General features: G+C 39.0%; 1 protein-coding gene across 1 annotated transcript; it reads right to left on the bottom strand.

The window, feature by feature from the left end:
* Positions 1 to 6,292: 6,292 nt before the first annotated feature.
* Positions 6,293 to 12,658, bottom strand: b3gnt7 (UDP-GlcNAc:betaGal beta-1,3-N-acetylglucosaminyltransferase 7). Its single transcript, XM_020512507.2, has one exon. It carries the CDS (start codon positions 12,643 to 12,645, stop codon positions 11,386 to 11,388), a length of 1,260 nt encoding a protein of 419 aa, XP_020368096.1. The 5' UTR covers positions 12,646 to 12,658; the 3' UTR covers positions 6,293 to 11,385.
* Between the last annotated feature and the right edge of the window lie 923 nt (positions 12,659 to 13,581).

Raw genomic sequence — 13,581 nt, 5'->3', positions numbered from 1 at the left:
AGGTTATCCACTTTGGTAGTGAAAGCAGGAAGGTGGATTATTATCTGAATGGTGATAGATTGGAAAAGGGGAAAGGCACATGGGTGTCCTTGTACAATAGTCACTGAAAGTAAGCATGTAGATGCAGTGGGTGGTAAAGAAAGCAAATGGTATGTTGGCCTTCATAGCAAGAGGATTTAAGTAGAGGAGCAGGGATGTCTCGTTTCAAATGTACAGGGTTTTGGTCAGACCACACCTGGAGTATTGTGTGCAATTTTGGTCTCCTTACTTGAGGAAGGATGTTCTGCTATGGAGGGAGTTCAACAAAGGTTTGCCAGACTGATTCCTGGGATGCAGGACTGACCATATGAAGAGAGATTGGATCAGTTAGAATTATATTCACTGAAGTTTATAAAGATTTGTCAGGGGAGGTGGTCAATCTCATGGAAACCTATAAAATTCTAACAGGAAGGATATGATGACTGGGGAGTCCAGAACCAGGGATCACAGTCTAACGATACAGAGTAGGCTATTTAGGTCTGAGATGAGGATAAAGATTTTCACCTAGAGTGATGAGCCTATGAAGTGTCTGCCTCAGAAAGTGATTGAGGCTAAAACATTGAATGTTTTCACAAAGGAGATAGATTTTGTTCTTAAGGCTAAGGGGATCAAAGGATATGGAGTGCTGAATAGGTTGAATATATTTAATGGAAAAGTTTGAAGGATCGAATGGCCTACTCCTGCTCATAATTTCTATGTGTTGCTAAGATCACCTTTTGTTTTGTTAAATTCTAGTTAGCATCAGCCCAATGCCTTTAACTCAATGGCATACCTCCTTAAACAAGTAGGCCAAAACTGTACATAGTACACAAGGTGTCTCAGCAATGTCCTGTGCATGGGTAACAAGGTTTCCCTATATTTATACTCCATTCCCTTTGTAGTAAAGTCCATTTTGCTTTCCTAATAATGTGCTGGTGCCTGTGCTGCTAACCTTTTGTGATAATGTATGAGGCCAACCAGATATCTCTGTCATAACATTCTGCAGTCTCCTTTTCCATTTTCTACCAAAATGGCCAACATCAAATCCTTCCACATATTATTGCATCTACCAAGTTTTTACATACTCACTTGACCTATTGATATTATTTTGCAGACTCTTTACATATGGTTTTCCATCTTTATCATGTGTGGGAATAGAGTATGTTAGCTGGGAACTAACCCGCCACCTCCATTGCTGAGATAACTGGACTCATTGCATGCCAAGCAGATCATTTGAATTGACAGGTAGATCTTAGGCAAGTTTCACAAAGATTCACAGGCCAGAATACTGGCAGCTTCCGAGTCCTAAATACTGTCGGCCAAGGCCTACTTGTCAGATACAATACTGAGAATTGTTTAATTTCTTCTTGTCACAGGATGAAGTTTGTGGGGAGAGGGGCAGGGTTTAGTTTTCAGAGGCCACCTATTTTCCTGCCATCCAGGCTTCTGATTGCCCACAGATTGTGGTCATTGGAGGCCCTGCCCCCGCACTGCTCTGACCCAGCAGGCAGCAAGCAGGTCATGGAGTCATAGAGATATACAGCGCGGACCCAAGGTTCTGCTTCCAACTCATCCATGCTGCTTAGTTTTCCTAAATAAACCTAGTCCCATTTGTCAGCATTTGGCCCATTTCCCTCTAAACCTTCCCTATTCATATACCCATCCATGCCTTTTAAATGTAATTGCACCAGCCTCCACCACTTCCTCTGGCTGTTCATTCCATACACACAACACACTCTGCATGAAAAAGTTGCCCCTTAGGTCACTTTTAAATCTATCCCCTCTTATCTTATATCTATGCCCTCTAGTTTTAGACTCCCCCATCCCAGCTATAAGACCTTGTCTATTTACCCTATTCACTCCCCTCATGACTTTATAAATCCTCTATAAGATCACCCCTCAGCCTATGACACTCCAGGGAAAATAGACCCAGCCTATTCAGCCCTCCATATAGCTCAAACCCTCCAACGCTGGCAAATCTTTTCTGAACCCTTTCAAGTTTCACAACATCCTTCCTATAGCAGAGAGACCAGAATTGCTCACGGTATTCTAAAAGTGGCCTAACCAATGTCCTGTTTAACTGCAACATGGCCTCCCAGCTCTTATACTCAATGCACTGACCAATAAAGGCAAGCATAACAAATGCCTTCTTCACTATTTTTCCTAGTTTCTTAATCGTTGGAAAGGCCAGTAATTGGCAAAATGACAAGTTGAGGCTGTTAAGTAGCTATTAATTGACCACTTAAGGGCCTTAAATAATGGAAAGTTGAGAAAGTCGCTAATGGACCTTTTACCCAGAATTGAGTTAGACAAGTAGTTAGAAGGGCCCAAGTATCTCACCCAACTATTTTCCCTTTTCACCACCTCTCATGACTTCCAGAAGGGCTAAAACCCATCCATTGTGTCCTGTCTTTTCCACACTATAATATTCTCCTTTCTTTCCTTTCCTTCCTGAATGCCTTATATACAAGAATATTTATTATTCAGTTCTTCCTTACATTTCTGTGATACTTTGAGAAGTTAAATGCTTTCAAGGTGCTCTCAAAGTCTAAACAGCAGTAATAGCTTTGGCTCATGATGTTTAAAAATGGGGCTATATACTCTGTGAAATAATCCAAGTAAGGGATTCTATGATTGTAATAATAATAATGGGCCACCATAAGGTTACAGAGTGTAATAAGCTACAACCTGTTTGTATTCGAGGGGGCAAGCCTGTTCCAAAATTCAATAAAATCATAGCTAATCTGTTTTGAGTTCATAGTTCACATTCCAATCATCCTCAATCTCTAAACAAAAACAAAGTTGCTGGAAAAGCTCAGCAGGTCTGGCAGCATCTGCGAAGGAGAAAACAGAGTTAACATTTCGGGTCCGGTGACCCTCAGAACCGTTCTGAGGAAGGGTCACCGGACCCGAAAACGTTAACTCTTTTCTCCTTCACAGATGCTGCCAGACATGCTGAGCTTTCCCAGCAACTTTGTTTTTGTTCTTGATTTACAGCATCTGCAGTTCTTTTGGTTTTTATCCTCAATGTCTGATTATCTTGCCTCCAAGAACCTATTCATTTCTGTCCTGAAAATATTCAATTGCCTCCACTAGCTTCTGAGACAGAAAATTCCACAGTCATACAGCCCAAACAGAAAAATATCGTCCTCATCTCTGTCCTGAAACAATAATTCCTAATTTTAAAACGGTGTCCCCTAGTTCTTGACTGACCCACAAGAGAAAACATCCTTTCCACATCTGCCTTGTCATAACCATTCAGGATCATATACACTTCAATCAAGTCACCCTTCATTTTTCTACACACGTGGAACTCCAGCCTATCCAACCAATCCTCATAAGATAACCCACTCATTGCAGATATCAAATTAATAAACATTTTCTAAACTGCCTCCAATGCATTTACATCTTTTCTTAAATAAGGAGACTAAAATTGCTGCACTGTATGAGAAATGGTTTCAACAATGGCCCGCATAACATCCTTATTCTGATGTTCAATCTCACGTAATAAAGTGTGTCACATTAGCCTTCTGGATTATGTGCTTCGCCTACATGCTAACTTCTTGTGACTCATGCACCAGAAGATTAAATTCCTCACACCTTGGAATTCTGCAGTCGTTATCCATCCAAGTAACACTCCTTTTTTTTTATTCTTCCTGCCAAAATGAATAATTTTGCATTTTCCCACATTATACTCCATGCACGAGATTTTTGTCCACTCACTCAACCGGTCTGTCTGCAACTTTATGTTTTCTTCACATCATACTTTCCTACTCACCTTGGTGACAGCTGTAAATTTAGCTACGATGGCTTCACTCCCCTCACTGAAATCATTGAGGGGAAGTTGAGGGTCCAAAACAGACCACTCCAGGATTCCACTCATCACTTGTCGCCAATCAGACAAACATTTATTTCCACATTCAGTTTTCTGTCAGCCAGCCAATGTTCTATACATACTAATAAGATACACCATGAGCTATCATTTGTTGCAATAATCTTTGATGTGGCAGCTTATCAAATGCCTTTATACACTTATGTATATGAACCTTCTGCTTCCATAACATAAGCAATTTTCTAGCCAGGTATTATTTAAAATAAGTTCAGTGCTTTCTCCCTGAATGGAGCACTTTAGGGAGAACCGATTAGAGGCTGCAGAAGCCACAGGATGAAGCCGAGGAATTTCTGCTCCATGTCTTGGTGCATCAGGCAGCCTGTTGGGGCAGAGCATGAACCACACTGGCGCCTTCAATGATGCCTAGAGGGAGCAGGAACCAAACCTTAAGAACAACGGCCACAGAGTCAATAATTGAGGGGGAGGAGGTGGCGCTCAGACAGCAGAGTCTTGGACGTAGAGGCCTCCCACAAAAGTAACCGCAACAGTTGACAAACTAAGCACTCCTCACATGGCCAGTCAGTTCCTTCCATCCCCACTAAAACAGGGTGGGCAGGTGGTATAGCCTGGGGATCCGACTCTCCCTGTGGCTACAGCATGGCAATCTTTACCCATGCTAGTTCAACGGTCTGAGTCCACAGACCCTCCACGATGGCAGTGGAAGGGGTCAAAATAGAACAAAGATATCTATTAGAGGTGCTCAAGTTACAGACAGCATGCCAGAAGAACTATATTATCAAAGGATTACCCATTACCTTGGGAAAATAATTCATGCAGTAAGGAGCTACCTAAACAATTTGCCTTTTGTCCCCCTCTTTCCTTTTGGAACACTGCTGAATTCAGAGTTTGTGGTAACCAAACTCAATGTTTGCTTTCTGTTCTGTAGGTAAAGTGTAATCTTTCTTTTCATTAACAATGTTAACATTCTGCACTAGCACAAGAGATCCATTTTATAACAGCAAACAGCAAGAATCAATAGACAGCTGGCTTTTTTTGATGAAATCCTCCAAAATCCATAGGCAGAGAGGCTGGAAAACTAATCTGTTTGCAAGGCATCCTTTGTACTTGTTCCTAGATTCAGGTATTGTGTGTTGGAAACTAACAAGTCTCTCATGGTGCTGTTCAGAGGGAGTCATATTAATTTAGAAACAGCAGGGAAGTTTATGCCATGCAGGTAGTTATTTCAGGGCCACTGATATACAACCTGAATAAGTCAAATTTCACGTTCATTAAGAGTTATTTTAGGATTTTCATTGCTGGTTTGAGGTTTGAATTTTTTTGGTTTAAGGGAAAATGAAAATTAGTGCCTTTCTATCACACCTTATTTTTACATGTTCCAAACAAGTGCATGTCCAATAACACTCCAGAAACTCAATAACATGCAGGACAAAGCAATATACTTGATTGGCAGTCCAACCACCACCTTCAATATTTAATCCACCAGATAGACTGCAGCAACTCACCAAGATTCCTTCAATAGTACAAATGTGTGACCTCTACCACCAATAATTGGACTAGGGCAGATGGTCCTCCTAAGCCCTGCAAGCCATTTATCATACATTTGAGCTCCCTTTGCTCTTCTTAGTGTTGTTGGGTCACACTGCATGCACCTACAACATATCGCAACAGTTTAAGGTGGCAGCTCAACACCATCTCCTGAGTAATTAGGGGTGGGAAATAAATGCTGGCCCAGTCCTGGTCCAGGTAGATGTAGATTCTCAATGGGAAAGACAGACAGGACACAGGTGAAATATGGAGCGTGGTCCTTGGAGAAGGGAAGGGCAGACCAGGCTCATGGACGGGGTGGGATGAAGCACCTATTTCAGAAAAGGGGCGTCCCCTATTTGTAAGGCAGGTTATACCTAGGAATATGGAAAGTACCTGAGCTCTTGGCTGCGAGGTATGATTTGGTGAGTATGACCTATTGGCTGTTGCTTGACCAATAATGCCCTCCCAATAATGGCCCAAGAGCCCACTGAGGAGGACTTTGAAGGGCTAGGCATTCCTTTGTCACTTCTGATGTCTGCACTCTAAATTTTGTTGTTTAATCTTTCTGCAGTTACTTGAGATGTGAGATGTGAGATTAAGTTAATTTTAAATTCATGGGTACTTCAAAAATTTGTGGCAAAACTATTGCCTCGCAACAACAGCAAAGTCAGAACTGTCATTAGTGCACCTATAATTCAATTCATAAGTCATGGCTCGAGATGTATTTCTTGGTTCCAATATAGTCTTATTTAATATTAACCTAATTAAAGTTATTTGATGCATTCATATTTTATTAAAAGACTCCATTCAATGAAATGACAGATTCCAACATATAAAGTATCTTTTATTTTTAATCAAGTGAAATTCAATATTTACATTAACTAACTTCCTTGAATCAAGCTACATGTTACAAAGTGAAGTGTCCCACTTCATTTACAATACATTAATATAATCCAGCAGTGGCCCCTTCACACCTTATGATTTTAGTTACTGAATTGAACACCTTCAACCACAATTCAATATTTTTCTAAATAACAAAATAGAAAACTTGGGAACAAATATTATATTAGATTTGAAAATGCACTTAAAAAATTACTGTTTATAAATACCCATACAATATTTACAAAGTCAACTTTATTAAATCTAGTGTTTAAAGATTATTGCCTGGACAGGTGAATTCTAAAATCCAAAAGTTGACTGTTGGCTTTCAGTCTGAAAGCCCTTGATCTGTTAACCACCAGAACAGTTACCAAATAAATAATCCTCCTGAGGAAGGCACTCACAATAAATTTATGTTAAATTGCTTCCAAATGCATATGACCCATTCTTGAGATTACCACTGTAAATTGAGTGATACTGGGAAGTCACTAGGAATTGTGCCACAGGAATTACATGCTTTTGATTGGAAATAAAGAGGAGAGATGTCCTATAGCCCCACAGCTATTCAATAACAGACAAGATTGAGAAGTTGATTTTTGTAATAATTAGATTGCATATCAAGATATTGAAATTATTCAATTTGAAAGAGATTAACATGAATAAAAACAACATGCCTATAGAAGCCATTTCTAGATATAACTAAATTTAAGAGGAAGACGCCCAAAAGGGAGAAAGTTCAGTCATTTGATTGAGTTCTGCATGAAGATTTCAAAACACAAATTTGCAAAGTCAAAGTCTAAAACTGGTGTTGTAATGAAAGCAAGAGTACAGTGATAGAAAAGGCAATGTTGTCAAGTTTTTGAGACTAAGTATTTGGATATTATGATGTCAAATGTATATGGGTATTCGTTGCCATTTTAAACGAAGGAGAAAGGACTATTCATTGGAAGTTTCCAAAGTGATGCAGTTGTGAATAAAACTAGTTAATATAAATTATTCTTGTTAACGTGAAGTCAAATTTTGTTGAATTTTTAAAATTCTTCAGTAATTAAAAATTAACCAGGAGCCAATTTAACATGAAAGGAAATGGATGGATTCAAACTAAATGTTTAAATGGAGTTTACTCTACTGCTTGGTATCACAATAGTTAACAGATAGAAGCAATTTAATGTTCCCATCATTCACACAAATAGAACTGTAACACTATAACATTTTTGCACTAAGTCCAAAAATGTTATGATGGAATAGACAGAGATCAGAGCAAAGGAATGAACGATTGCTTTCAGAAACCGAGTCTCCAAGTCATTGAAAGCAAGTTCAGTCCTTCCTTAAAACAGAATGGAATTGATGTTCAAGTTACATCAGCTGGAAGTGCAGAGGGGATGGGGCAAAACTATCTGGGAGCCCAGAATGGTAAGTCCAGCTTCGTTTGGGACCTGCTCCCACCCTTCTCAAGCCTCACTGGTGACATTAGAGAGTAGGTTGGGATAGAAGATTTGAAGGCTAGGAACTTTGTCAGTCCCTGCCACGAATAGGCTCCAGTGTGCAGTCAAAGTTTGGGTTCAGACCTGGAGCCCCACAACATGCCAGCTCAACTGCTTAAATTAAACGGTTATAAAAAAGGAACGTGTGGGGTGGACAAATTCTGTTGAATCCGTAAAACTGCAAAGTCTTGCTCTTGCTTCAGAGCCAGAACCAGACAGTATTGCTTTTATGACCACGTGACATTGAAACCTCTCATACTAATGCAGTGACCTTCAAGGGAGTATGATGGGAGTTAGGAAGAAAACTCAGAGCTTCACGTAGCAGAGTAATTCCATGTATCTTTGGTGCTCCCACACCACATTTTGCCTGTCATGCTTCAGTTCAGGGCCACACTTCTAAAGTGTCTACATATTTTCAGTGCAATTTTCAGCTTCAGAATATCACTACCAATAGCTAAAATTTTCTAGCTGGTGAAGGGGAGAATGAAAAGCAGTGAAGTTCACTAAACTAGAAATCAAAAACGATAAGTCAGAAGTTGTTAATAAAATTTTTGAACAGTTTTTTTTGTTTTGAGAAGGTGGTTTAAAGTCTATGTGGGAAATTCATGTAAGTTCCCTCATTAATCATGATCACTCAAAGACTATCATTCTTCCCAAACATCTAGCTACAATTTCATAAATCTTCACGAACAGACATGAATCTATCTTCTCAGAACATAGAAGCGCTTTCCCATCTAATGGAAAATTAAAGGTCATGAAATATTCCAAGCAAAACTATAGACAAGGCAGGACAAGCATAGTTTATATACAGGAGGGCTTTCCCTAAACATTTTGTACAGTACCATGCTGAAGTTGTTGCTTACAGCATATTACACAGCCATTGGAATTAAACGTTACTGAATTTAAAGTAATTTCTATAAACTACAGTACCACCTGTTATTTCTTTAATATTTTCATATTGTTTAACTAGTTAAGATTGTACCTTTATTCTAGGTCGTTGACGTTCATAATAATTGACCCAAAAATGTTCTGCATATTCTCGCAGTCTTTGGTAATAAACAAAAGTCTTCCATACTTTTTCTTCCTTATTATAGAAAAGGCACAGCCAGAGATGGACAGTAAAGTACTACTCCCAAATTTCTGATGCAGATATTTATATAACTGAGATATTAACTATTCAAAGAACAACATAATCCTCTTCCCTGAGCCTATTAAACTTCTAGCTTCATTTTCTTTTGAAAGCTACTTAAACTTCATTCCAATTTCTCATCGGCTTTTTACTCCTTTGCAACATTACAATCTCTTCAGCTGTCTGACTGCATCCAAAGTATGGGTATAATGGGGTCAATTTTCAATAGTTCAGCTACTCTGTTTAAGTTGTCTGGTGGTTTAACAAAGGCAGCAGCAGTTACCTCAGGACAATCACCCTACCGCAGTGATTTTTAGATGGGCCTGTAAGTCAGCATTAAATACTGACCTATTTTATGGGACATTGCTGCTGATTATGCACCATATGCCACAGCCACCTTATTGTATTAGGCAGCAGACAGTCTAGGCAGCAAACCTTAAAATGACTGCTGAAAACTGCTAAGTAAAAATCCTGCAATATTTGAGGGATAACATGCATCCAAGAATAAAACTACTTCTCCTGGTGCCAAAAAAAAAGCAAAGCAGTCAGCTGCTGAGCTACCACTGCTCAGGCACAACCAAATCTGCACTGCGGCTTTGGAGCATATACTTAAACTTGCTCCAGTACTGCATTTCCCTCGCAGCCTTGTAATGGTGATAACTCTGGCATTGTTAGCAGTACAACAGGGCAAATAGGACAAGTCTTGCTGGATATAGTTTTCACCAAAACAGAGATAGAACCACACTGTCAGCATACAGCTGCAGGGCAATTAAAAGGTTGGTACAAAATCCAAGTGTGAATGGAGAAGTATTTGGTGTACAGTCCTTTTGTGCTGTTCCATTTCTACAACATCAGTCCCTCAATATAAACAAGACTGAACTAGGCAGATAAGATCAAGATAACACTAAATCTTTGAGGATGCATTATGGTCAACAGGGAAATTCAGCACATGGATTTTCAGCAAGTCCTCAACAAGGTACCAAAAACCTATTGGAGAAGAGCAAAAGGATAAGAAATTGAGAGATAGAGTAATGATTTTTTTTTGAAATGGCCATTTCTTTTCAAAAAAAAAAAAGGGAGGAAATGGGAAACGAGAAAGGAGACGTTTAGAGCAACTTTTCCAAACAGGTGGATAGCAATGTAGTCCAGGGATTAATTGGGTTCAGTGTGCACTACTGACTTGGATATAGGGCTAAAAGGAATTCAGTCCATACTTGAACAGAATATTTAAAAGTGGGTAGCTTAATAAATAAAGTACAAAATGAAACTGCATGACGACATAGGTAAGATGGTGGAATGGAAAAAGGTATGCCAGACAGAATTCAATATTTGTAAATTCTGTAAAAAACTAGATGATTTGTGATAAGAGTCAGAGGTCTGGAAGTTTCCAATAAAACTGCATATGCAATGATATGGAAACTCACTTGTGCTTGTCCAAGGCTTAGTCCAAATTCCACAGGCAGGTCCACAGTCTGGACAATTTCATAGGACACTTGAATAGTCCAGATGTAGATACTCCAACACTGTCCAATCCACTTTTTCAGGGTACAGAAGAATCCACCATAAGTCCATATTGTGGAAAGTATTATTCTTTAATTCCTTCAGCTCCCATTGAAGCCACTCTGATAAAGTCATTAATCCTGTCCTGGACTATTACAAGAAATAAGTAAAGGTTGGGAATCATTAAACGGCCTTTTAAAAAGACTTACAAAGTCCCCCCCCATTGTCATGCATTCCATAAAGACCTTTTAATAGCTGAAAGGTTTCCAGAAGAGCATCAAAAAAGTCCTTAATGACCTTTCACACACAAGGTGCAGCCAAATCCAAAAAAAACAGAATTTCACAGTCTAAATCACAATTTTTACCATACCTGGGCGTATGCCCATTTTTGCAGGAGAAAGTGCTTCCCTCCAGCTCCAGAAATTAAAGAAGTAATATTTTAAAAATATGTAATACTGACTACGAGCTGCAAGATCACAGCTGAACTATTATGCACCATCCTTTCCACTTACCCCTGTCCCCAATACAGAATAGGTGTTGAAGCCATAAGACAAAAATTACATAGAACAGGTATGGATTTCTCAGGGCAGTTCTTCAAATATTGAAACTTCAATAGCGATTTACACTTCAGTCCCCTTCTCAAAATCAAATGAAAACTGCAGTTACATTGTTACAGAAAACTTGTTTGCATTAAGATGCATGGCTACTCCATCAAACCAACCTCAAGTTGGTTTCACTTACACAAGAGGCTAACAAATTTTAATAAAAATATATTTCAATGAAAATGTTTGATTAAATAATCTGGTAGCCCTTCAAGTGAAACTATTGAACAACAGATACACAAGTATTTAGGAACTATTATTTCCATTGTATAGAACCAAAAATTAAATAGGAGAGTGTGAAAATTGAGATGGCTAAATGGAAATAAGTGTCCAGTTTCTTTCAAAAAGGAGGAAACGTCAGGGTCTTGCATTCAACAGAATCTTGCTTGCCCATTAAAAATTATATGAAGTTTGGGGTGGTTTTGGAAAAGAACCTACAGAAACTTTTATTTTTCTGGAACAATTAATTTTGCTGTGAACAGTTTTCCACATTTCTAGAAGTTCTGCTGGAAGCAGTTTGTGTACCACCATTATGCTTTTATAAAAGCAAGGCTCTTTATTCATCTTACTGTTTTTGTTTTTCACAATGCCAAAGGTCTTAAAGCCTCCATGATTAATGGGACTTATGCTGAGCACTTCGAGGCACATCCCCAGGAAAACATCATCAATCGGGTACAACTCTAGGTTTTCAGAAACTTTGTACAATCTTCTTGCAAGTGATCCAGCCATCAGAAATCCACCACCCCCTGCATAAGGTGGGTAATACGTCTTATTGTACAAAGCTTCTGGAATATAATATTTATTTTCCTTTTTGCGAATTGGTTTTGCCTTATACAGAACATCGCCAACAAAAAGATCAGTAATTTTTGGTATATTAAGAAATTCAAGAATATTCTCTGTGCTGACAAACACATCATCATCACCTTTAAAAATATACTCCACGGTCTCACAATATGTAGAAAACCATTTGAGAAAGTTAACCTCTTTCAAGGTGAGATTGAAAAAAGTGTCCATGAAGTCCCACTGAAGTATATCCCCATAAATAATATCCTCATATTCCAACAGTCTTTGGTGGTGAGGCCTCTCATTTTCATTGGACGAAGTCCCTAAAAGGAATAAGATTTTTACTTGCTTCCCATCCATCACCATTTTATTGCCCCATGTTTTCCTAATGGCCTCCCTGCGCTCATACTGAGTTATGATGGATTTAACGACTAACAAGAGGTAGATATCATCACTGCATTTCTCAGGATGGTTAAGAATCATTGGAAAATACCTACAGTGTCTATATTGTAAGAACTGTTTGAAATTTGACCCCAAGCCTTTGAACCATTCAGTATGAGTGAAGTTGTTGTTGGGAGTGCAGTTGACACTAGTCACATCCCATTGTTTGGTCTTTCCCCTTGCTTCTGTTACCATTGGTGTCTCAGTGGTAGCAATCTCTGATTTTTGAGGACTCCAAAAGTTTCCCTTGGGAGTGAAGTAATTCAGAAAAGTAGAAACCAATTCATCCTCTGTAAAACTGGATCTTTGGGAGATATTCTGTAACTCCTGGCTAGTTCTGTTGCTTCTTTGCAGCACAGTCAAGGCTATCACAGTCACAAAACAGCTGATGCAGCAGGCCTTTAACAGTCTCATCTTCCTAAAGCACATGCTCTTCAAAATGGTTTCTGAGACCAATGAAATGGAAACAGTAGTTAATTATCCAGATATTACAGTTAAATAAATTACAATCAATATACAAGAACCAGTTACCTTTGTTAAGCTGTACTGAATCATCCATCCATCTGCTTTACATTCACCTACATGATCTCTACCAATAGTGAAAGGAACAATTTCGTATACAGCAACCACCAGCATTTTACACTGATAGTAAATATTATGGACACGAACCAGCAAACTCAGAGGCTGTGTCATTGACCATAACTGCAAGATCTTCACATATACTTTTATTGGTCCTTTATTTCTGGAGGGCTGATGTATGCTTAACAAAAAACAATAAAAGGTAGATTGAATAATTACAGGCCAATCAGTCTAACCGCAGAGGGGGCCAAGTCAGAAAAACAATCACTTAGAAAAAGGCACAAAATCAGAAAAGGATTGGCAGCATGGAGAATGACATCTTGAAGGGTCATTGATGGCTGTATTTTTGATACAGTCTACAGGGATTTTAGCAAGGCTTTTGACACGGTCATTCCTGGTCAAAAATAAAAACCTCATGGGATCCAAGGGAAGGTAGTAAGTTGGACCAAAAGTGGGTTAGTGGCAGGAAGTAAAGCATGAATGATGAACAGATGTTTGTGCATCGGGCATCTCCAAGATTCGTCGGATACAATAAAAATGAAGTGAACTGCCAATCATTAGTCAGTCAATCTTAAAAAGGACAAAAAAAAACAAACTTGCAGATAAAGTTATATTATTAGTGCGGAAGAAAGCTGTGAAAGATGTGGTTAATGTGCTGTTCAGGTGAGCAGAACAGGTCAAGTGGAATTCAGAGATAACAAGGTGTAGAGCTGGATGAACACAGCAGGCCAAGCGGCATCAGAGGAGCAGGAAGGCTGACGTTTCGGGCCTAGACCCGAAACGTCA

Source organism: Rhincodon typus, unplaced genomic scaffold (assembly GCF_021869965.1).
Source record: "Rhincodon typus isolate 14 unplaced genomic scaffold, sRhiTyp1.1 hic_rhity00004028, whole genome shotgun sequence".
Classification (NCBI taxonomy): Eukaryota; Metazoa; Chordata; class Chondrichthyes; order Orectolobiformes; family Rhincodontidae; genus Rhincodon; species Rhincodon typus.
The sequence above is the reverse complement of the archived record's forward strand: the minus strand, read 5'-3'. Positions and strand labels throughout refer to the sequence as shown.

What these genes read in the sequence shown, in the direction of transcription:
- b3gnt7 (XM_020512507.2), bottom strand. Translation starts at nt 12,645, where the DNA reads ATGTGCTTTAGGAAGATGAGACTGTTAAAGGCCTGCTGCATCAGCTGT.